At 32.5% G+C, this 20,896-nt stretch overlaps 2 protein-coding genes and 1 non-coding gene across 3 annotated transcripts; 1 reads left to right on the top strand and 2 right to left on the bottom strand.

Annotated features, from left to right (window-relative positions):
* Positions 1-11,249: 11,249 nt before the first annotated feature.
* LOC106755029 (probable glutathione S-transferase) lies at positions 11,250-12,534 on the bottom strand. Its single transcript, XM_014637124.2, has 2 exons — positions 11,921-12,534; positions 11,250-11,772 (listed from the first exon to the last, which is right to left on the bottom strand). Exons 1-2 carry the CDS (start codon positions 12,239-12,241, stop codon positions 11,413-11,415), a joined length of 681 nt encoding a protein of 226 aa, XP_014492610.1. The 5' UTR covers positions 12,242-12,534; the 3' UTR covers positions 11,250-11,412.
* Positions 12,535-16,435: 3,901 nt separating this feature from the next.
* LOC106755031 (rop guanine nucleotide exchange factor 7) lies at positions 16,436-20,048 on the top strand. The gene is made up of 7 exons (XM_022778129.1): positions 16,436-17,266; positions 17,585-17,701; positions 17,842-17,996; positions 18,358-18,432; positions 18,514-18,804; positions 18,906-19,259; positions 19,364-20,048. Exons 1-7 carry the CDS (start codon positions 16,639-16,641, stop codon positions 19,871-19,873), a joined length of 2,130 nt encoding a protein of 709 aa, XP_022633850.1. The 5' UTR covers positions 16,436-16,638; the 3' UTR covers positions 19,874-20,048.
* A 100-nt stretch (positions 20,049-20,148) lies between these two features.
* Positions 20,149-20,220, bottom strand: TRNAP-AGG. Its single transcript has one exon. It is a non-coding gene; the product is annotated as a tRNA-Pro (tRNA).
* Positions 20,221-20,896: the final 676 nt, after the last annotated feature.

The following is a 20,896-nucleotide window of genomic DNA, read 5'->3' as shown; positions in this document are numbered from 1 at the left end:
GTAATGGTAGTCTAAAAATAGTGAGACTCTGTTATTTTAGTGTTAAATGGTTTTTTATAAATAGTTTTGTTATAAACGAGTTTCATTATTTTAAAACGTACCATCTCTCTAGAAACCACTTTTCTAAAGTTCTCTGCCTTCTCTCTAAGAGTTCTAACTCTTTAGCCATCTCTTAGATAATCAGGAAGTGTCTAGACGATCATGACGTTAAGGTCTACAAATCCAACTGATCAATTTCTGCTTTAGAGTAAGTAAGTTTCTACTCATTTTTCTGTCTTTTTTGCTTCAATCAGTGATCATGCACATAATTGTTATACATGTATCATTTAGTTCTCTTTTCTTGCTCTTGGTGAAGTTAGAGTTCTAAGAACTCTGTTCGTTTCAATTTTGGTGCCTCGTAGGTCCGTTTAGGAATTTTTTGCATTTCAAGCGACCAATGGGATGTTTTTGTGGGTTGAGGTTGTTTCTTGTAAGGTAAGGGAAGCTGGAACTTGTCATATTTTTGTTTATATTATAAATTTGGTGTCTTTATGAGTTATAGATGAGTTTTAGAAAATTGGTATGATTGGGTGTATAAAATGTATGTTTGATTGGTGATTTTGATAGTTTGATGTGAATATAAGTGGTATAGTGTGATTGTGATGATTGATAATGTTATAATTGAGTATGATGATGATGTTGAAATGTTTGAAACTGAAGTCAAGTGGTTGTGTGAAATATTGGTCAAGTTACTTGAGTTTCAAGCTTTAAAAAAGAGGTTTTGGTGAGTGAAATTGAGAATTTGGTATTGAAGTGAGATGACAACTGGTTTAGCACTGTCATGAGGTTATTTAGAACTTGTTAGGAGGATTATATGGTTAAAAATTGTATGAAATGAAAAGGGTAGCTTATAGGGGCTATTTTCAAGTGTTTTTGGTGTAAAAAGAGGGTGTTGAGTAGTGAAATGGTGAGGTAAAGAGTCTGCACTGTTTTGGAAGATTAGATGTATGTTATCACATCTATTAGGACTTGTCTAGGTGCTTAAACTAGTAACATCTATTCTAAAATGGAAAATGGTTTCATAGGTTAAGTTTTTAGCCCATTTTAGGGTTCTAAGGGGTAAAAATAAGTAGGAGAGCTGGAAGTATTTTGTGGTTTTAAAGTGTCCTAGCAAGTGCAATTGGACTTGTTTTATGTAGCTTGCAAACTGGTTAGAGGGTTTAAAAGGATAAAAAAGAAATTGGATAGCTTATAGGAGTGAAATTGGGTTTTCATAGGTCAATGTGGGTTTGGAGTGGTCAATTCAAGTTAGATGTATGTTTTTAGATGTTTCTCAATGCCTGAGAGTGTTTAAGAATCATTTAAACTTGTATAGAGGGTCACCAAAATAAAAATAGGTGAATTTTAGGACCTGGTGAAGCGTTGGACGCCCTCCACGAGGCCCTTAGGCGTCAATTTTGCAAGAAGAACTTGTCTGAGCGCCCCTAGGCACCCCCTAAGCACCCTTACTCCATGGTTTTTGCGCTCGGGTACCCCTTTTTGGGCTGTTGGGTGCAACTCAACATATTTTGGTTTTTTTTTCAATTTTTGGGATCTCAAATTTAGGGTTTCGATTATCAATTTTTTACGTTCTTTAGGTCTTTTGGGGGGTTTGGACCCTTCTGGAGCTGTTGGTGAGAGTTTCAGAGCTGTTTTCCTTATCTAAATATGTGTATCAATATGCCACAAAGAAATTGTGTTATTATGTGATTTCTAATGACTTGTATAAGTGTTTCTATTTCTTTAATGTATAATCAGTAGTCTCATGTATTTGTGTACCATGGGAATGTGAAGTGATCTCAATGGTTTCAAAGGTATGGAAGAGAGTTCCAAGGAGGAAGTTCTCAGTGGTGGTTTCAAGTGTTGTAAGTATGAATATGGGAAGCTCAGTCTTGGAGTTCATCTTGACATTCTAATGGTTACCCATTCTCAAGTAGAAAAGGGTGAGGCATGTCATGATAATAGCAGGAGGTCCTAGTCTAAGGGCTTTACCCTGGCCTAAGGCAAGTTATAACAAACTAACCTTGTGTGGTAGCTTGGGGTAGGCTAGCAATTTCACCACAATAAGTGCACGAACTGTCATAGCTCGATATTCATACTAATCTGGATGGTCAAGTCAAAGGGGTTGTCATGCATAATGTGTTTGTTTGAATTGTTGTTCTATGAGTTCTTTTGTGAATGTTAACTTGTGTTAATATATCATTAATTGTTGAAATCTAGTTTACCCTTGTTTTTTGTGTTGTCTATCTTTGTGTATGTTTTCTCTTTGTGATGATCGCCTTAATGGTGTGAGCTTAGAGATACAGTCTTTTCAGTTGTTTCAGCGTGAGGTTGAGAATGAAGCAACATTATAGATAGTTTCTTTTGTTCTCCAGGTGAAGAATTTTCTTCATTACAAATATGTAGTTCTTGCTCTATCATCAATTATGTAATGTTTATTTTAGTAGTTGTATACCGTTTTAAAAAAAATTACAAAATTTGAAAAAAAAAAACAAGAAAATCTAATAAAAAAAACTATAATAATAAATTTAAAAAAAATATTCGAAAGATATAAATTAAGAAAACAAAACAAAAAAATTAAAAAAAAAATATAGTTTGGGTTTCAAAAATCTTAAATCACTTAAATGGATTTCGGACAAACTTAACAAATTTAAAAAACTGTTAAAATTTGAATCGATTTTCAACGGTCGATGAATTCTTAATTTGCTTTCAAAATCTGGATATTGCTTCGGAGAATTTTCAAACTCGTGTTCCAGATTGATCAACCCATTTCAAACATATATACTACTTTGGCAATGTATGACAGCGAGGACAAAACCAGAAAGAAAAAAAAAAGCAAGGAAAGACAAAAAAACGTGAAAATGAGAAGAAAAACAAGAGACATGTGTTCGTATGAGGGGAAAATACTGTTAAAGGGAGAGTGTGAGGAATGATTTGTAGGATGGAGGGTGTTTGTTTTAGCTGATATGCGAGGAAGAGATTGCGCTGATTTGCGGGATATGCCACTTTTTACCATCTCGCTATATTGCAGAGATTTGAAATGATTTTATGTGAAATGTCATCTCTGCCCTCAATTATTTCCAAAATTCTGCTGCAAGGTTCTTCTCTCATGGGCTTGTGTTGCCACGTAGCTATAGGTGATTCCCAAGTCAATGCCTATTATGGCTTTGTCTTTTCTGGTTGCCAGGAAAAAGAAGAGCTTATTTACTAAATTATAATTTTTGTATATTTTCAAAATTAATTTTGATAATTAATGTTAAATTTTTATTTTTATAAACATTTTTATAATTAAATATAATATTTTATATTACTTTAATATCTAGGGACATTTTGGTAATCTTTAATTTTTATCAATTAAACAATTTTTTTAAAACTGTCACATCAATCAAATCTTACACTAATTCTCACAAACTTTACTCTCAAATCTACTCTCAATTACCCACAAATCCATTCAAAAAAACAACAAAAAAATTACCTTCAAATCCACTCAAATCCATTCAAATCATCTCCTCCAAATCATCTCCCTTAAATCTATCCAAAAGAACACACCCTTAAGGAAGAAAACACCGACTTAGGATTGAAGAAGGGGGTAAAACGACTAAGACAACCCACCTTCAAAGTTAGAGAAAGAGGTAAAATAAAAAAATAATGAAACCTGTTTTAACTTAACGTTATATTTGTGATCTTAAAAAGTTGGAGGTAGAGGAAGAAGTCATAGAGGTGCAATAAGAAGTCAGAGAGGTGCAGGAGAACCATTATGCAGAAAAAAAAAAAAAAAAGTTCTACACACCAATGATTTCATGCTTACAAAGTTACGTGGAACACCTTAGGCGAAAGGGAAGTATCGACTTATAGGAATTTAAAGATAAAGTAAATAAAAAATGGGATGGTTTAAGTTAATGGGATATGAGTAAATATTTTATTTGTATATTGATTTTAATAAATTAATGAATATTAGTGAGTTATTTTTATTATAATTTCAAAATTCTCAATTGGTGTACTCTCTAAAATATATTTTTTTGTAATAAAAAGTTCGTTAAAAATAAATAAATTATCTCATAAAATATTAATTATTTCATTTTTCAATAATATTTATTAAAATAAAAAAACCCTAATAAATAAAATTGTGTTTATATTGATTATAAAAATAAATTTGTAATTTACTCAATAATGATTATAAATCCATCACTTTCTCCTTTTCTCCACTTCATTGTCTCATTCAAAATTTTCCAATAGCTAATCACAATTCTCCTCAATTAGATAGCTTCTCACAAATCAATCTCCAAAAGTCTTCATAAAATAATAATTACTTCTACCAAATAAAATTAAAGATTTGTCATATTTGAAGAATTCGGGGAGAAGATGAAAACTGGAAATAGAACAAAAATATAATCACTTTTATCGAGTTTAATTGATGAAAAATATAAGAAAATTAAAAAGTAAATTGATTTTATTAGTATTTTATACTATTATCTTCATCTCATTCTTCTTCTTATTTTTTTTCTTTGTTATTTTTAATTAAATTTATTTAACTTTTATTTTATTTTTTATCTCTTTATATTAATTGTTTTTGTTTTACCTATCCTTTCTCACTTTTACTGTTCAAACAGAGTATAAACGTGTTTTGTGCCGTTGATATTATTGTCTCTTTTTTGTTTACTTTTTTCTTTTTTTATTGGTTTGTTTGTTTTTTCTTATATCATATTCATTCTTTTTCCTTTTGTCCTTTCCACCCACTTTCTCTATTTCTCTCTCTTATTTATTGCCCATTTCCTCTTTTATTTTTCTGTCTAATAAGTCTTCTCTTTTCCATTTTTTTTAATATACTTTTTTTTTTCAGGTTTTCAGACAAACTTTACTTTTAATCAATCTTCGCGTGAAATTTCAGTTTTTCTTAACAAAGATGTCATAATGAACCGTTAAAAATTATATCAAATTAAAAGATAATTTATCTAAACTGATTAACTAAACTTATAATTAGTCAAAATAAATTATATTAAATTACTTTTTTTTCAAATTACTGAAAAAAATTAATGTAACATCTAAAGAATATAGAATAAACTATTTAAAGAGTTATCATATATATGATAAAATAATATAGTCAACTATAATATAAAGTATTATACTTTATAGTTAGTCAAAATAACTATAAAATTTAAAACTATGCGTCATAAGATTTCTATCTAATATGGAAAATAAGAACTGGGAGAAGTTGACTACTTATTCTTCATCAGCTAACGTTGGAGTAATGAAGGAATTTTACATGTGATGACTCTTTATATAGTTTATACTATATTCTTTAGATGTTACATTAATTCTTTCAGTAGTTCGAAAAAAAAGTAATTTAATATAGTTTATTTGGATTAATTATGAGTTCACTTAATTCAGTTTAGATAAATTATCTTTTAATTCGGTATAATTTTTAACGATTCATTTTGGTACCCTTTGTTTTGTCTATAGAGAAACAGAAATTTCCACGAAGATTGATTGAGAGTAAAGTTTGTGTAAAAACCTGAAGAAGAAAGTATATTCAAAAAAGAAGATGGAAAAGAGAAGACTTATTAGACAGGAATTGGGAGAAGTTGACTACTTATCCTTCATCAGCTAACATTGCAATGGTGAAGGAATTTTACACAAATGCAAAGTCTTTGGGCAACCCTCCATTAGAAGAGTATACTAGCTATGTGTTAAGCCTCTGGCAAGTGTACCAGATCGTTATCAAGTAATATAAACGATAAGATCGAGTATCGTTCTCCCAAAGGACTCAGTGGCCTAGACGTTCGTGTGATTTGATTGCATAAGACTTAAGAAAAGAATAAATTGTAGTGTTGATGCAAAAACCGAATTTAAACATGCAGATGCAAAGTGTGATCAATTGGCAAAGAAAATATATGAATGAATGGAGTTGTTGGGGTTTACAATTTCATCCTTATCCACCCTCTTATATCTATTTTTCTTATTAAATTCGCTTTATTATCAATGTCATGCAACTTTCTAATCTACCCTAAACCTGATTCCTCAGCGAAGAGAGCCTATTACCAATTACTAGTTTACCATTCCTAGTGTCCCTAGTAATTTCCAATGCATTAAGTGTAGAAGCTTAAAGTAATTGATCGTCCTACACCTATTCCTAGGCAGTATTTCATAATCAAGAGAATTCCTATCAGTTAGAGACTTCCCCTTACGTTCCCGTATCGATAAAATCAAATATCATTACATCGAATGAGTTAAACAATGTAAGCATTAACCTTAGATAAGAAAACCAACAATTGATAATAAAAGCATGTGAATATAACAAGAATTTCAATATAAGAGAGTTTCAAAAGGATTACATTGTTTCCCAACAACAATGGATTTAGTTCACCATAGACATGGTGAAACTAGATGAATTTAATGGAAAGAAGGAAAAGGTAAACCCTAGATTTGGTAATTTGGAGATCCCACATCTAAAATCCTCCTCCAAGGGGTGAAAAGAGTGTTTCTGTGTCCTTTCTGCGAAAAGATACAAACCCTAGAATGTCTAGGTCTTTAAATAGGACATAAAAATAATAGAAAACAGGTCCAAGCCTAAACAAATCATAAAAATCGCACAAAATATATCAAATCACGTTCTGGTTGACTTTTTCTAGATCACTCTGGTTGACTAGTTGACTTTTCTGGTTGACTAGTTGATTTTTCTGGTTGACTGGTTGACTTTTCTGCATTCTGTTTGACTTTTCTGCACTGCAACCCCTTGATAATTCAACCATTCTTTCAATTCATTCCAAAAACCTATAAAATCAGGGGAATTTAATGATAAAATCATAAAACATATCCTCAATTATCTTATTCATAAAACTAAAGCAAAATCATGATTCCAAGCAAGTTTCTAAGTCAACAAGGGTGCATTTGATATCAAAATTAAGCATAAAAATAACGATTTTTGAACCGTTATCACAACCCCAAACTTGAAATTTTGCTTGTCCTCAAGCAAACAAGATAAAACTTAGTCTTCCACTAATCAACACAATGGTTCAACTCTTTCCAAAACTTTTTCTTTTAAAAAAAGTAATTACTCAAATCAGCCCATCAATAAAATTTAGTCAAGATGGGCACATGCTTTGATTCAAATTACTCATCATAGTGTCCACACAATCACATAATCTTCCAACAGATGTGATAACGGTCTAAAAACAGTTATTTTTATACTTAAAGTTGATATCAAAACACACCCTTTATGACTTAGAATGAGCTTAGAATCAAGTAAAACACTTAGTTGAGTCATACGAGATTCAAAAGTTGTTTTTAGAGATATTATTCTTGTTTTTGCATTGTTTTGTAGGGTTTTAATGAGAATTGAAGATAGAAGTGAAGTAGGGAGGACTTAGACTCAAGAAAGGAGGAGAAAAAGGAAGAAAAGAAGAGTCAAGTTCACCATTCAGAGCCAATTTTAACGCTGAGCGCTAGTTTTGTGGGTGAAGCCACTGTCTCTCGCTTGAGCAGCACCGCTGAGCGGTCTGCGATTAGGAGGGCCACCACTGAGCGGAAGACTGGACCGCTGAGTGACCAACGATTTGGAGGCAAATCGCTGAGCGGCCAAATTGAGCTCTGAGCGCCTAAATGATGGGCCTGAGCCAAAATTCTGTTACTTTTCTGTGTTGTAACTGGTCCCGATGCAACCTTCAGAGTAATCTTTTGGCAAGCAGAGTTGTCCAGAGCACTTCTACACTCTTTGGAAGCGGTTTGTTGGATGCTTAGGCTCCAATATATCAAATCTAGGGTTTACTCTTTCATCTTTTCCATTATTTCCATCTAGTTTCACCATGTCTATGGTGAACTAAACCCTTTGTTGTTAAGGAACAATGTAATCTTTTGAAACTCTCTTATATTGAAATTCTTATTTTATTCACATGCTTATAATATCAATTGTTGGGTTTCTTATCTATGACTAATGCTCTTATCGTTTAACTCATTTGATATGAAGATATTTGCCTTTGTCGATACAGAGACATACGGGGAAGTCATGAACTGATAGGAATTCCCTTGATTAAGCAATACTGCCTAGAGATAGGGGTAGGACGATCAATTTTTTTTGCTTCTATGATATATTGCATTGCTAATTACTCAGGAAGACTAGAGATAATAAACTAGTAGTTAGTGTTGAAATTGTTGACAACACATTGCTTAATAACAACACATATGTTCCAGTACTACATGTTCAGTTGATATGCTATATTGTTTTGAACATTGTCTCTATTGAACATGTTTTGTTACTTTGCATGGTTGTTCCTATGATTGACTATGTGTAATATATTTGGAACATGCCTGTGTTGAAATGTATGTTAAATTGATTTTTGATTACTTTTACACATTTCCAAAGAAAAGCTCACAAGTACTTTTATGAACTTATATTTGTTGTAACAAAGGTTCAGTTCAGTCGACTACACTGGTAATGAAGTCGATTAAGCTAAAATCTTTGTACAGATTTTGTACACGTGTACTTGATGAGATTTTGAGATAAAAAAAAATTTAAAGCGTTTTTTCATGAGTCAGTCGACAGTGTGGACTACTCATTCAACTGTATTGCTGTTGTATTTGGAATTCTGTTTTGCCTACTTGCTCTAACGGCTATATTTTCAAAAGTTAGTTAAGATTAACTAACTGGGTCAACTGTCATAAATGTGTGTTAATTCTGTTGACTGAGGAGCCTTGTGTTGACTGTCTGTTATAACTGATTTAATACAGTCAACTCTATTAGTAGGTCATTCAACTGAGGCTGACATGAAAACTATAAATAGAAACAGAACACGACATGAAATTAACATTTCTAACTAATCTTTGAAGGAAGTCCATAGTTAAAATTAAGGTTTTGTATGTTTAGTTATTTTTCATATGGAATTGTGTAAGGCCACACATATGTAGGCAGATGCAACATATGATTATGCAACACTATTACAATCATATGACATCACATATCATACATTATAACTATTTTCGACCCTAAACTGATTTACCTATTTATTTGCAAATAGACTGGAGGTAGGGTACTAGACTTTCAAAATGTGCCTCAAAGCCATAATATAGTTCAAAGTTACAAAAAAGAAAAAGAAAGAAAGACTCAAAAAGAAAACTTTCTTGCTCAACGAGGACTCTCGTCCATCCACTACTACAACAAGCTTATCCCTCAAACTAACTCGTTCAACACCCATATATCGCTCTACGAATACAAAATCAGTGGGTTCTGCTTGCTCAACGCTTATGTTCGCTCAACTAGATATGGTTCTACTCGCTCAGCGCCTATACTCGTTCAATGAGACTGTAGAATTACAATTTTGCAGAATCTGAACCTACCAACCATAAATTTTCTAACTCCCACACCTCTACATGCACCTACACTTCTTATTTGCTATTTCAGACCTTAACTGAATTCATTAAAGTGTTTATGACTCAACTTAAACTCTACAAGTCTTGTCCTTCTATGAATTTCTAACTCATTCAAACTAAAACACCCCTTTCAAAACCTGTCATTCAATTATGCTCATTCCTCGTCACAATTTGATAAACTTAACCTCTAAACAAGTCCTAAATAGCCTAAAAACTAACTTTAAACCTCAAAATTGTCAATCCATCCCTTATCTCAAAACTTGACCTATCAAAACTCTTTATTTAACACAAAATAGGCTTATAATTGAACTCAATTCCTACTTCTTTATTCAATATTGTCTTTTTGTTTATCTAAACCTATACAAGTTTCAAATGACCATAATATAGCTCCCAAATCTCAGTTATTATCCCAAAATCTCTCCTCTAGAAACTCACCTACAAAAACCTCAATTTAGACAAAAAACCAACCTAACAACATTCGCTTTCAACTTTATAAACAATTTATACTACACATAACTTGAAGACAACAACAACACATGTTCAAGAAAACATCATATCACAATCATACACCAGAATATTCATCAACAAACAATTATTCTCTCATCAAAATACAACTTTAGTCAAATTGTAATAGATTCAATCAAACATACATCTCACACTTTATCAAACATGATTGCATACTTCTTAACAAGAAATTAAAGTAAACATTATTAGTTTTCTTTACCTGACACAAGACTAAACCACTCTAAAATGCCTAAAACAGTTCTAATGTTTTCCTATTTGCTCCTACGAACCAAAAAAACACAATCAGGTTCACCGTTATGACCATTGTTCAGCATAGATTCTAATAGATGACTCAAACTTAACATGCAAAACAAAAAAGACTAACAAACAAGGAAAAACGAAACCAACTAAAAAATGAGCACAAAGCCAACTTACTCCGTTGAAAAACCAATTGGTAAGATTTAAAGATCTCGTCGCTGTGAACATTTAGACGATCTCATATCTTCAAACAGATGAACATAAAAGAACTCCTAAAGAAGAGTTAGATAATTTTAGAAAAGTGATTTCTAAAAAAATAATGTGTTTTAAAATAATAAAACTCGTTTATAATGAAACTATTTATATTATATTAAAATATTTTAAAATAATCGAATTTCAATATTTTTAAACTAATACCACTCCTAAAATACCAATTTTTAGGTTTTACATTTAATAATAATATTTAAAATATTGAAGATTTTTTTTTAAATATTAAATTTAAAATATTGATTTATATTATTATGTAGTAAAGATAATTTGATTAATTTATACACATTTTTAGTAATTTTTTTAATAACTAACATAAAATCAGTTAAAATCCATTATAATTAATGTTAGTATAATGCTTAAAGAAATATTAGTTATCATTTTTATTATCGTTAATTGTACATTTTAACATTTTTAATAATATGAAAAATTTCAAATTAAATATCAATAATCATTAATTAAAATTTTTTATATTATAAATATTTTGATTCATTTTATATTTACATAATTTATAATATATTAATTATTATTATTATATTATTTTTTAAGATTAATTATAAATTTAAAATATTTGAAATAATAAAAATAATTTGTAATAATATTAAACTTTTAGCATGTTTTTTTAATTATGAAAAGTATATTACAAGTAATTTATTCTAGTATTTAAATATCAGTATAGTATAAATCAGTCAAATATAGTTCATGATAGAATTTTCATTTCTATAATATTTAACTAAGTTCACTAAGTATATAGAAAAAGAAAACTCTGCACAAAAATCGATTTAGGAGAACTGGATTTTCGGAAGAGTCGATTACGAGAAGGGAAACATGAAAAAAAAAAAAAAAACGTAAATTTTATTGTGTAGAAATAGTTTGACAATAAGACAGCTTTATATTAGCAAACAGGCAACGAAATCAGATATAGTATGAATTTTACATGAAATGGAAAGAACAAAATCTTATTGATGGATAAGTTGTTCAAACGATTATCTCTAAATCAATCTATGCTGAGGCAGTGAGGTTTTCATAGCGGGCTTTGAAGAAGGCAAACAATGGTTCTCTTGGAGGAAGAACTTCCTTCACAACAGAGTGATTCATCAACTCTTGGCTCCATTTATAGAGATTAGGAAATTTCTCACTGGTGAATAACTGCAACCCTGCTATTTCCTGAATAATTGGAATCCAAAACGCTATGAACACACCACCAATATCCACCAACCCAATCTCCTCTCCTCCAAAAAACTTCTTCTTCCCCTTTATCTCATCCTCAAGAAACTTCAGACCCTCCAATGCCTCTTGCACATTCTTCTCCCTCTCTTTCTCATCGACACTGAAAACAGATTTCCATGCAGCACCCACAACCTAGTCATTTCATCAAATAGTTGGCACAGAGATTAGTTTCACTCACTTACAAACAAAATAAACATGGTTCAAAAAATAAAAAATCACCAAAACGTCATCACAATTTTACCTTTCAGATCTTTAACTTAAAAAGGAAAATATGGGTTACCTTGTCATCAATGAATTTGGCCCAGAAACGAGCCAAGGCTCTCTGGTAAGGATCNGAAGGCAAGATGGGGTTGTTGTTCCATGTCTCATCGATGTATTCAACAATCACAAGGGACTCTGCAAGGGGTTTCTCGCCGTGAACAAGGACTGGAACCTTCTTGTGAACTGGGTTGTATTTCAGAAGCAATTCACTCTTGTTGCCCAAATTTTCTTCCAAAAATTTGTATTCAACGCCCTTGAATTTGAGAGCAATGTGCACCCTACACACAAAAGGGCTTCCCACAACTCCCAAAAGCTTCACCTCTTCCTGATTCGTAGCCATTGTTTGTAGCACCTCTAACCTTCACTCAATTCAATATATATAGAGAGCTTGTTATTTGTTTGCTTGTCTGTGATCTGTAATTCCTGAGCTCTTTTCCTTTTATAGAGCCAGCCAGAACTATTCAGCGCAAACCTAATCGTAACGTGATTCACTCACAAATTGAGAATTTGCATTGAATGCAGATGGAGCCGAAGAAATTGATCGGTGCTGCATGTGAAAGCATGAACATTGAACATGAGAAGGATCTAGAAACAAACTTTCACATCATCAAGATTCTTATTGCCCAATGTCAAAATAAACACCAAAGAGATTACGTAAGCCCGGTATGCCAGAAAATTCAAGTGTAGTCCACTTCCTACGCGTATACATAAATTTCTTTATCGAATGATTAATTCAATGTTATATATTTTATTTTAACGTTAATCAATTTAGTGATTAATTGAATGCTATAAATAATAATCATTAAACATTTCATGAAAACAAATAAATTTAAATATAATTACAACTTAATATTTTGTAACATACCTCTTCTATTTCTTTATGATAGTCGCGTATCGATTTTCTTAGCAAAATAAATAAAATCACCCAATTTCTCTATTTTTGTAATTTAATTTTAGTAAGTTAATTGATATATTTAGTCTAAATTTTTAAATTCAAATCTACATGTATGTGTTATTATTATTATTTATATATATATATATATATATATATATATATATATATATATTATTTTTCTTTCTCTGAATTAATTATATTAATAATATAGTTAAAACATACGTTATTTTAAAATATGAAAAATAATGGATAAAATGGAACGATTTTTTGTTACAAGAATATTAAAAAAAAAATGGAAAAAACATGACATAGAATAAGTCTTTAAAATTGGACATGTATTAATATTAAATTGACACTTTCTACTCTTAAATGTGTGTGTTTAATCTCACTTCGCGTTTCAAATTATTCAGTAATAAATAATCTTTCAAATTAAAAATTCTTGGATTGCATGTTATTTTAAGTTTTTTGCTTTTCTTTAGAGAAAAAAATATGTTCTTTAATTTGTTTCCGAAATTATATTTCATCTCGCTTCGCCCTATAAAGAAAAAGGAAGTTTAGAAAAGAATCTGGATGAAGAAAAATATGCTCTTAGAAATATATTGACGCTTTTTCCTATTTTGGTACCATTTATTTATATCGTTAACTTACTCTTGAAATCTAGACATGTGTTATCTGAATACATAATGCGATCAAAAATACGATCATAAAATATATTTCCTTCCTTTTCCTATTAAAATACAATTTTATTAGTTGAAATTTATTATAAATTACAGATTTTTTTTTATCAATTTTAACTTTTATTTATTAAGTGAACTTTAACAGAGGTAATGAACGTGTTCAAAACATGTACTGAAATATTATTGCGTTGTTTAACATTAGCGTAGTAATCAATTGTCATTATTTAAGAAAAAAAATGACAAATTAAACGTGTAATTATTATTTAATTGAATATTTAAGAAGAGAAAAATAAAAGAAAAACGATTAATGAATTTGGTCAATCTTCTACGTTAGGTGAATAATTTGCTAAATTTCAACTTTTGCACTAAATTTCCTTACTTTTCACACACGAAACCACCGATTGGAGGAGAAAAAACTGCAAGTGTGAATTCAAAACACGGCATCAAAATCTCATACGTTTATGATACTTTTTGTTTTCCTAATTTACTAGTTGGGTCAGATAGTAATCACACTTGAATTGCTGGTGTGACAAATGTGTGGTTGTGGTTGAAGCAGCAATGTCAACATGTTGACCAAACTTCACAAGTTATTATGGAGTTTTGGAGGAATAAGCTATGAAAACAAAACTTATTATGAACTTTGGGCCTCTACTACTGTATATTAGTAACCATGGCCTTTCCGATATCGAATGGACCTAACAGAACTTTGGGCCTGCAGGGGCCAACAACCGAAACATTTACAAAATACAATATATTCGTTCCAGTGACATATTCTATCAATATAACGTTGATTAGTGTTTATTTCTTTAGCAAGTTTTCATTTATTTTATCCACAACTTTTAATTTTAATTTTTATCTGCTTTCTGATTCCGTGTAGCACAAGTGGCTGAATTTTTCATCATTATCATCATCAATTTCTTTAGATTAGGTTGTGACTTACATTTTGGTGAATATCTTGAATCTTCATCATAACATGTTCTATTCTTTAATGAATCATACATGTAACAAAGATAAATTTCAGATTTTGTGTGAAATGTATGAGAGTTTGGTCCATAACTTTTTTCTTTCATATTCAAATTTCAAATTTCAAAAGATAGAAATAGTCATTTCGTCTTTAATTGTTCGTGCCTTTTCACACAATTGAGCGTATGCATATTTAATAGAGAACAAAAGCAAACTATTGGGCAGAAGAAGCAAGAAATGAAAACGAAATCTTGTTCCTTTTATTCAAAACTTGAACTGAAGTGGGTTCAAATCAAAAGAAGGAATAATCTAAATATATGATGACTTTGGGAACTTGTAAATAAAAGAAGGAAAATGAACAAAAGGGAAAAGGAAGAAAGTAAATAAGGGGTAGCTTTAATGCTATCTCAAAATTCTTGAGGCTTAAGTTTTGTTGTTCCCTCTCTAAGGTTTTCAAACGTTTGGTAGTTGGTAGCCGTTGGTGGGATCTCTTTCCCTTTTTCCTTTGCAAATTCTGTTGGAACAACCAGCATCATGAGAAAATCAGAAAACTATGTATCTTAGTTTTGATACTAGGAAAAAGCCTTGAAAGGAAAGTAAGAAAATATGTAATTGAATGACATTATTATCATAATCATGATTTGAAGTGTTTTGATTTGATTAGATTAGATCTCAACCACAAACTCACTTAATAAACTTATGTCCTTTTCACTTGGATTTGTAAACCATTTTTCTTAGTTCAGTTTGTGTTGTGCCCTTTTGTGTGTTGCATGATTAGACTGTTTTTTCTTTTAATATTCTTTAGAAGCACACCAAAGTATTGGTCACAAGCCAAACATTTTCTTATGTTTGCAAATTACAATTATGTCAATTTCACAATCCAAATATATAATAGGGGTCATTTGTGCCGTAACGTGAATGACATAAAAACAAAATATTTCCACCCAAGAGAAAAATCATGGAGATAAAGGGTGAAAAATACAAAATAATAGCATAGCTATATCTTGAATTACCAAGCTACCCCAGCAGCCCTAAACCCTAATTAAGCTTTTTTACCAATGTACCCTCTTAGGAATTTGATATATTTCTTTTGGAACCCCAAAATTATTGGAGACATTTCTTTTTAAGGGTGTATCACTTTTGTCAAATGACTTTCTAATCCTTCCAATTAGGAGCCAAACAATTTTAAATTCTTCTCATTTTTTATTTTTAACTGTGCTCGAAGGGAATCCAATTTTCTTGCTTGTTCACATTTAATTGAACACCCCTTTTATTACCGAAACCAGTGTCCAAAAGTATGATTTCAGGACAGCCTTTAATGAAGGAAGTGGATGTTGGAGCGTAGGCATTGCAAAGTGAAGACATTACCCTAATCTGCAATAGTAGTTACTAATTTTAAAATGAGGATGACTAATTAACTTGTTTAATTAATGTTTTAGGTTTTTTAAGGGGTAATTAATGAGTTAGTCAAGAGTTATGAACGATGATGAATCACAAATTTGGTCATCATAGCCAGATCCGTGGCTTACACGATTTCCCATGACATTTTTTTATTATATTTTTCAAAACATTGACATTAATTAATACCCTTTTGATTTTGTATTCTTACTTTAAGCAAAAGCTTAAAAAACATGGACCAGTAAAACTTAAACTCAAGATCGTTTGGAATAGTTATATGTAAGTTAATTTGCAGGGATGAATTTGTTTGCAGAGATAATGCATTTAACGGATTCCCTTAATCACTGTGAAATTAATTTCTTTTTACTTATGTCATTATATATTATTTGTCAGATAGCTGTAAGGTGTATGTTGAAGCTAGAATCCTGTCACATCAGTAGAGAGATGCAGAGGAATATTACAGTTGGGTAACTTGTCTTAATGGCGCATGCAGGATGAACTATAGTGGTACAAGTGCATTACTCAAAATTTTCATATTTGAAATGAAAGTTTTAACCTATAAATAATACCATTTTTTGTACTTTTTTTTTACATTCTACAGAAAATCTATGAAATGAGGTGAACACGGATTTTTGTCTCTTATCTCAAACATCATGTGTTTGGGACAAAACCATAGTAATGATGCCTAGGTTCACCCTTGACATATAAGTAAGCAATCAAAGGTAGCCCACAATTTGTGCACATACTCTTTCTCTCCCTTCTCCTCACTACCAGACACGAGACATGGTTTCAAGTTAACAACTTATGGATAGTACTATCACCCAACAAGAAGTGAGAGAACAAAAACAGACCCAACAACAGCACCAGTACCAGAAGCATTGTGCCCCATTGGTGAGGCTCAGAAGGTCCACTAATCCTAACCCGTTTTCCATTCTGGTCTTCTGGGTGTCTAAATCTCTTAGAAGTTTGTGTTTCAGAGTTCAACTATCACAAGGGTTTTGCTTGAGGAGGATTCAGTACCATGGCGTGGTGATTAACAACTCTGTCCTCTATGCTTCTTCTTCTTCTTCATCTGCTTTTGTTGAAGGGAAAATTGCTGCAATGGAGGGTTTGAGTTTGGTTGAGGAGAGTGAGGTTGTTGAAGAAAGTAAAGGAACTGAAAATGGTGGTAAGAGAGGAACTTTTGCTGATTTGATTGAAGAAAAGGGTCGTGAGAGCAGTTTCAGCTCAGATTTTCTGTCATCCGAGACCACTCATGAGGAGCACAGTAGGAGTAGCACTGAGGACTCGTCTTCACCACCTTCGGTGGGGTGGACTGTTCAGGAAATTGCTGCATCAGATTGTGCCAGTCCTCATGACAGTGAAGATGGAGAGAAGAAGAACTCCGTTTTGGAGAGCAAGGAGTTTAAGAAACAAGTTTCAGCCTTACCAGGTATTCAATTTATGCACAAAGTCTCCTTGTTTCTATAAAATGTATTTTTGGTCTATGGAGATTTGGTTAAAATTTATTTTAATTTCTATGTTTTAAAACCAATAGTTTTGTTCTTCTTATTTTTGAAACCTGATAGACTGTTTTCGGTACATTTCAAAAAATACAAGAACAGAAACTATCATTTGTTGAAATGTTGAGGCTAAAATCAAATTTGAGCATATTCTGAGAGACCTAAAGTACATTTTGTCCTATGAATATCTATGATTTCACTGTGATGAGTTCTATACTTGATTATTTGATTTTGATTCTCACTTGTAGAGATTGAGATGATGAAGGAAAGGTTTGCAAAACTGTTGCTTGGAGAAGATATGTCAGGTTGTGGAAATGGGGTCCCTACAGCCTTGGCCATCTCAAATGCCATAACCAATCTCTGTGGTAAGCAAATGCACATCTGAAGTAAATTATTACTGCCTTTTCATTTGGTTTTTATTTAGTATTAATTGGGGAAAGTTGGTTATGGTGGTTTTATTGATTGATATTCCTGCATTGATTGTGATGGCTCGTTGAATATGTAGCTACACTCTTTGGGCAACTTTGGAGATTAGAACCCCTGCGTTCAGAGAAGAAAGCGATGTGGCGAAGAGAGATAGAGTGGTTTCTTTCTGTCAGTGATCATATAGTCGAATTCACACCTAATTGGCAGACATTTCCAGATGGAACCAAGCTTGAGGTACAACTAAACAAATAGCTTTATTTTTTGCACTCAGTTGCTTTGTTCAGTCTAGTTTTAGTTTATTTCTTCTTAACATGTATTTTAGTTCATTTTGCATCTCAAACGAAGGGTTGTGCTATAAAATTTTACTTGGTTGATTCATATTCTATAAGCAGGTATTTGGATTTAATTTAGTTTTAATCCTTTATTTGACTATGAATTTCGTTCACCAATCAAAGTGAAGGGTTTTTGTGTGATGGGACAGAGCAATATGATTTTTTTTCCCGTTCTTTGTCTGCTTTATCTTTGGTTGGCATTGCTTCATAATAGAGGGGCAGATAAATATGATACCTAACAATGTTTATGAAATGTGAATCAGGTCATGACTTGTAGACCGCGCTCAGATCTTTATGTCAATCTACCTGCTCTGCGCAAACTAGACAATATGCTTCTTGTAAGTTTTACTGCATTGAATAATGCACATCACTAGTTCAGTTTCAAGAAATAGTCCATTCTAAATTTGGTATTTTCACAGGAAATTCTAGATAGTTTTGTGAATACAGAGTTCTGGTATGTAGACCAGGGGGTTCTAGCTCCGGATGCCGATGGTCCATCATCATTCCGACAAGCACTTAAGCGGCAGGAGGAGAAATGGTGGCTTCCTGTACCACGAGTCCCTCCCTGCGGTCTCCATGAAAACTCAAGGAAGCAGTTGCAGCACAAACGTGATTGCACAAACCAAATATTAAAGGCTGCAATGGCCATTAACAGCACCACTATAGCAGAAATGGACATTCCTGAGTCCTATTTGGAATCTCTTCCAAAGGTATTGATGATATATGAATGATAATGATCTCTATCTATTCAAAATTTTCAAACGAAAGAAAATGACATAATGGTCAAATTGCTAATCCAACTCTCTTGCAGACTGCTAGACTAAGCTTGGGGGATGTTATACATCGTTATATAACATCAGATCATTTTTCTCCTGAGTGCTTGCTAGCTTGCCTTGATTTATCTTCTGAGCATCAAGCTATAGAGATTGCAAACCGAGCCGAGGCTTCAATGTACATTTGGCGCAAGAAGACCAACTCCAAGCCTGCCATCAGTGCCAGGTCCAGTTCAAGATCATCATGGGAAATGGTCAAGGATCTGATGGTTGATGCAGACAAGAGGGATTTGTTTGCAGAGAGAGCCGAAAGCCTCTTGCTTTCCTTGAAGCAGCGGTTTCCTGGTCTGCCTCAAACAACCTTGGATACAAGCAAAATCCAGTACAACAAGGTTTACATTCATTATTTTTCTATGCATGAACAGTAAAGTCCTTAATCTTTGTTTCTTGAATGTCTTGTCCATTATCTGAATTCTTCAAATTTGTTTATGTGTAGGATGTTGGAAAAGCCATTTTGGAGAGCTACTCTAGAGTACTGGAGAGTTTGGCATTCAACCTGGTAGCACGGATTGATGATGTGCTCTATGTGGACGACTTGACCAAACATTCAGATAAAATCTCTTCGCTCTCAAAAGTTGGTGTAGTAACTCACAAGCAGAGAATATCAGTTCCATACTCAGTGCCTGTACCTAGCACACCCTACAAATCGGCTATAGGCACACCAGCTCTTTCTCCATCACATATCAGTCCTTCCAAGGGAGGGAAGTCTCCACTCAACAATGACAACAATCTCCATCAAAGAGGGGCAGGTGTGAAGAAATCTTTGACTGATTTTCTTAGCATTGATCCAAAAGGGAGGGACAGTGGCAGTTCAACTGGGAAACAAGTTTCAGAATCAAATAGAGTTGATGAAGAAGTATCAACATGTGAAACAGATGTGGAGTCCAGTGATTGCACAGAAGGTGGTGCCAGCCCAAGTATCCTGGACAGGAAATGGCATGTGTGAGGCTATTGATCTTTCATAGCTGAAGCTTTTTTCAACCGCTCTTTTGTTTTTTTTTTTTTCTCAACTCTGTATCATTTGTATGTATATGAAACATGTAGAAGGATTCAACACAGTAAAGAGTGGGTAGAGTTTTTGTTATTTACTTCTGGCAGCGATGTGGTGCCACAAAGTGGTATATTTTATGTGCATTTTCCCACTAAACCACTCTGAAGGGTATAAAAGAGAATAAAAGATACGGGGACACACAGGGCTAGCTTGTAACAAAAGAGATAAAAGGGGCATTCCGAGAATTGAACTCGGGACCTCTCGCACCCTAAGCGAGAATCATACCACTAGACCAAATGCCCTTTGATGGGAACCTATTTTCATTTTAATATCAATTTTAAGATTGATTTCGAATGTGAAAATTTCTTAGATTAAGTTCTAATCACAAAAGACCTGCCAACATACTTCATACATCTGTATCTGGTACCCAAATACTCCTTTGGAATGTACATACGAAGGATTTTAAAAAAATTACTCAAATTTTAATTGAAATGTATGAGTAATATACAATATATTAAAAAGGTTTAATCATTCAGGAAGTCCTTTTTTTCACATGGAATCTTAATTTTATTCGGTTTTTTAATTGGGTAACAATTTTCTGAAAATTGTAACAATTGGGTCTTGTCTGTTAAATTGGGACCAACGGCGTTAAGTGTGTATTTGACGTGGTTGACTGAGTTAGGAGAACAATTGACGTGGATGATTGAATTTTTTAAATGCGAACAAAAGGAAAGTTTTAAACCAAAATTGGGATTGGGATTATTACTTTATCGAATTAGGGGTTGACAATGGAAGAAGTTTCTTCTGAGTTCTTCTAGGGTTCATCCAAAGTGCAATCCATTTCACAATTTGGGGTATCATTTTGGGGATTTAGGTTTAATCCAAGTTCACCTTGAAGATGCATCCTTGTTTGTCTTTGTCATGCAGTGGGTGGCGGAAGGAAGACAATAATGTGGTCTGGGGTGGTGGTCAAGGAGG

Source organism: Vigna radiata, unplaced genomic scaffold (genome assembly GCF_000741045.1).
Source record: "Vigna radiata var. radiata cultivar VC1973A unplaced genomic scaffold, Vradiata_ver6 scaffold_309, whole genome shotgun sequence".
NCBI classification, from domain to species: domain Eukaryota; kingdom Viridiplantae; phylum Streptophyta; class Magnoliopsida; order Fabales; family Fabaceae; genus Vigna; species Vigna radiata.
The sequence above is the reverse complement of the archived record's forward strand: the minus strand, read 5'-3'. Positions and strand labels throughout refer to the sequence as shown.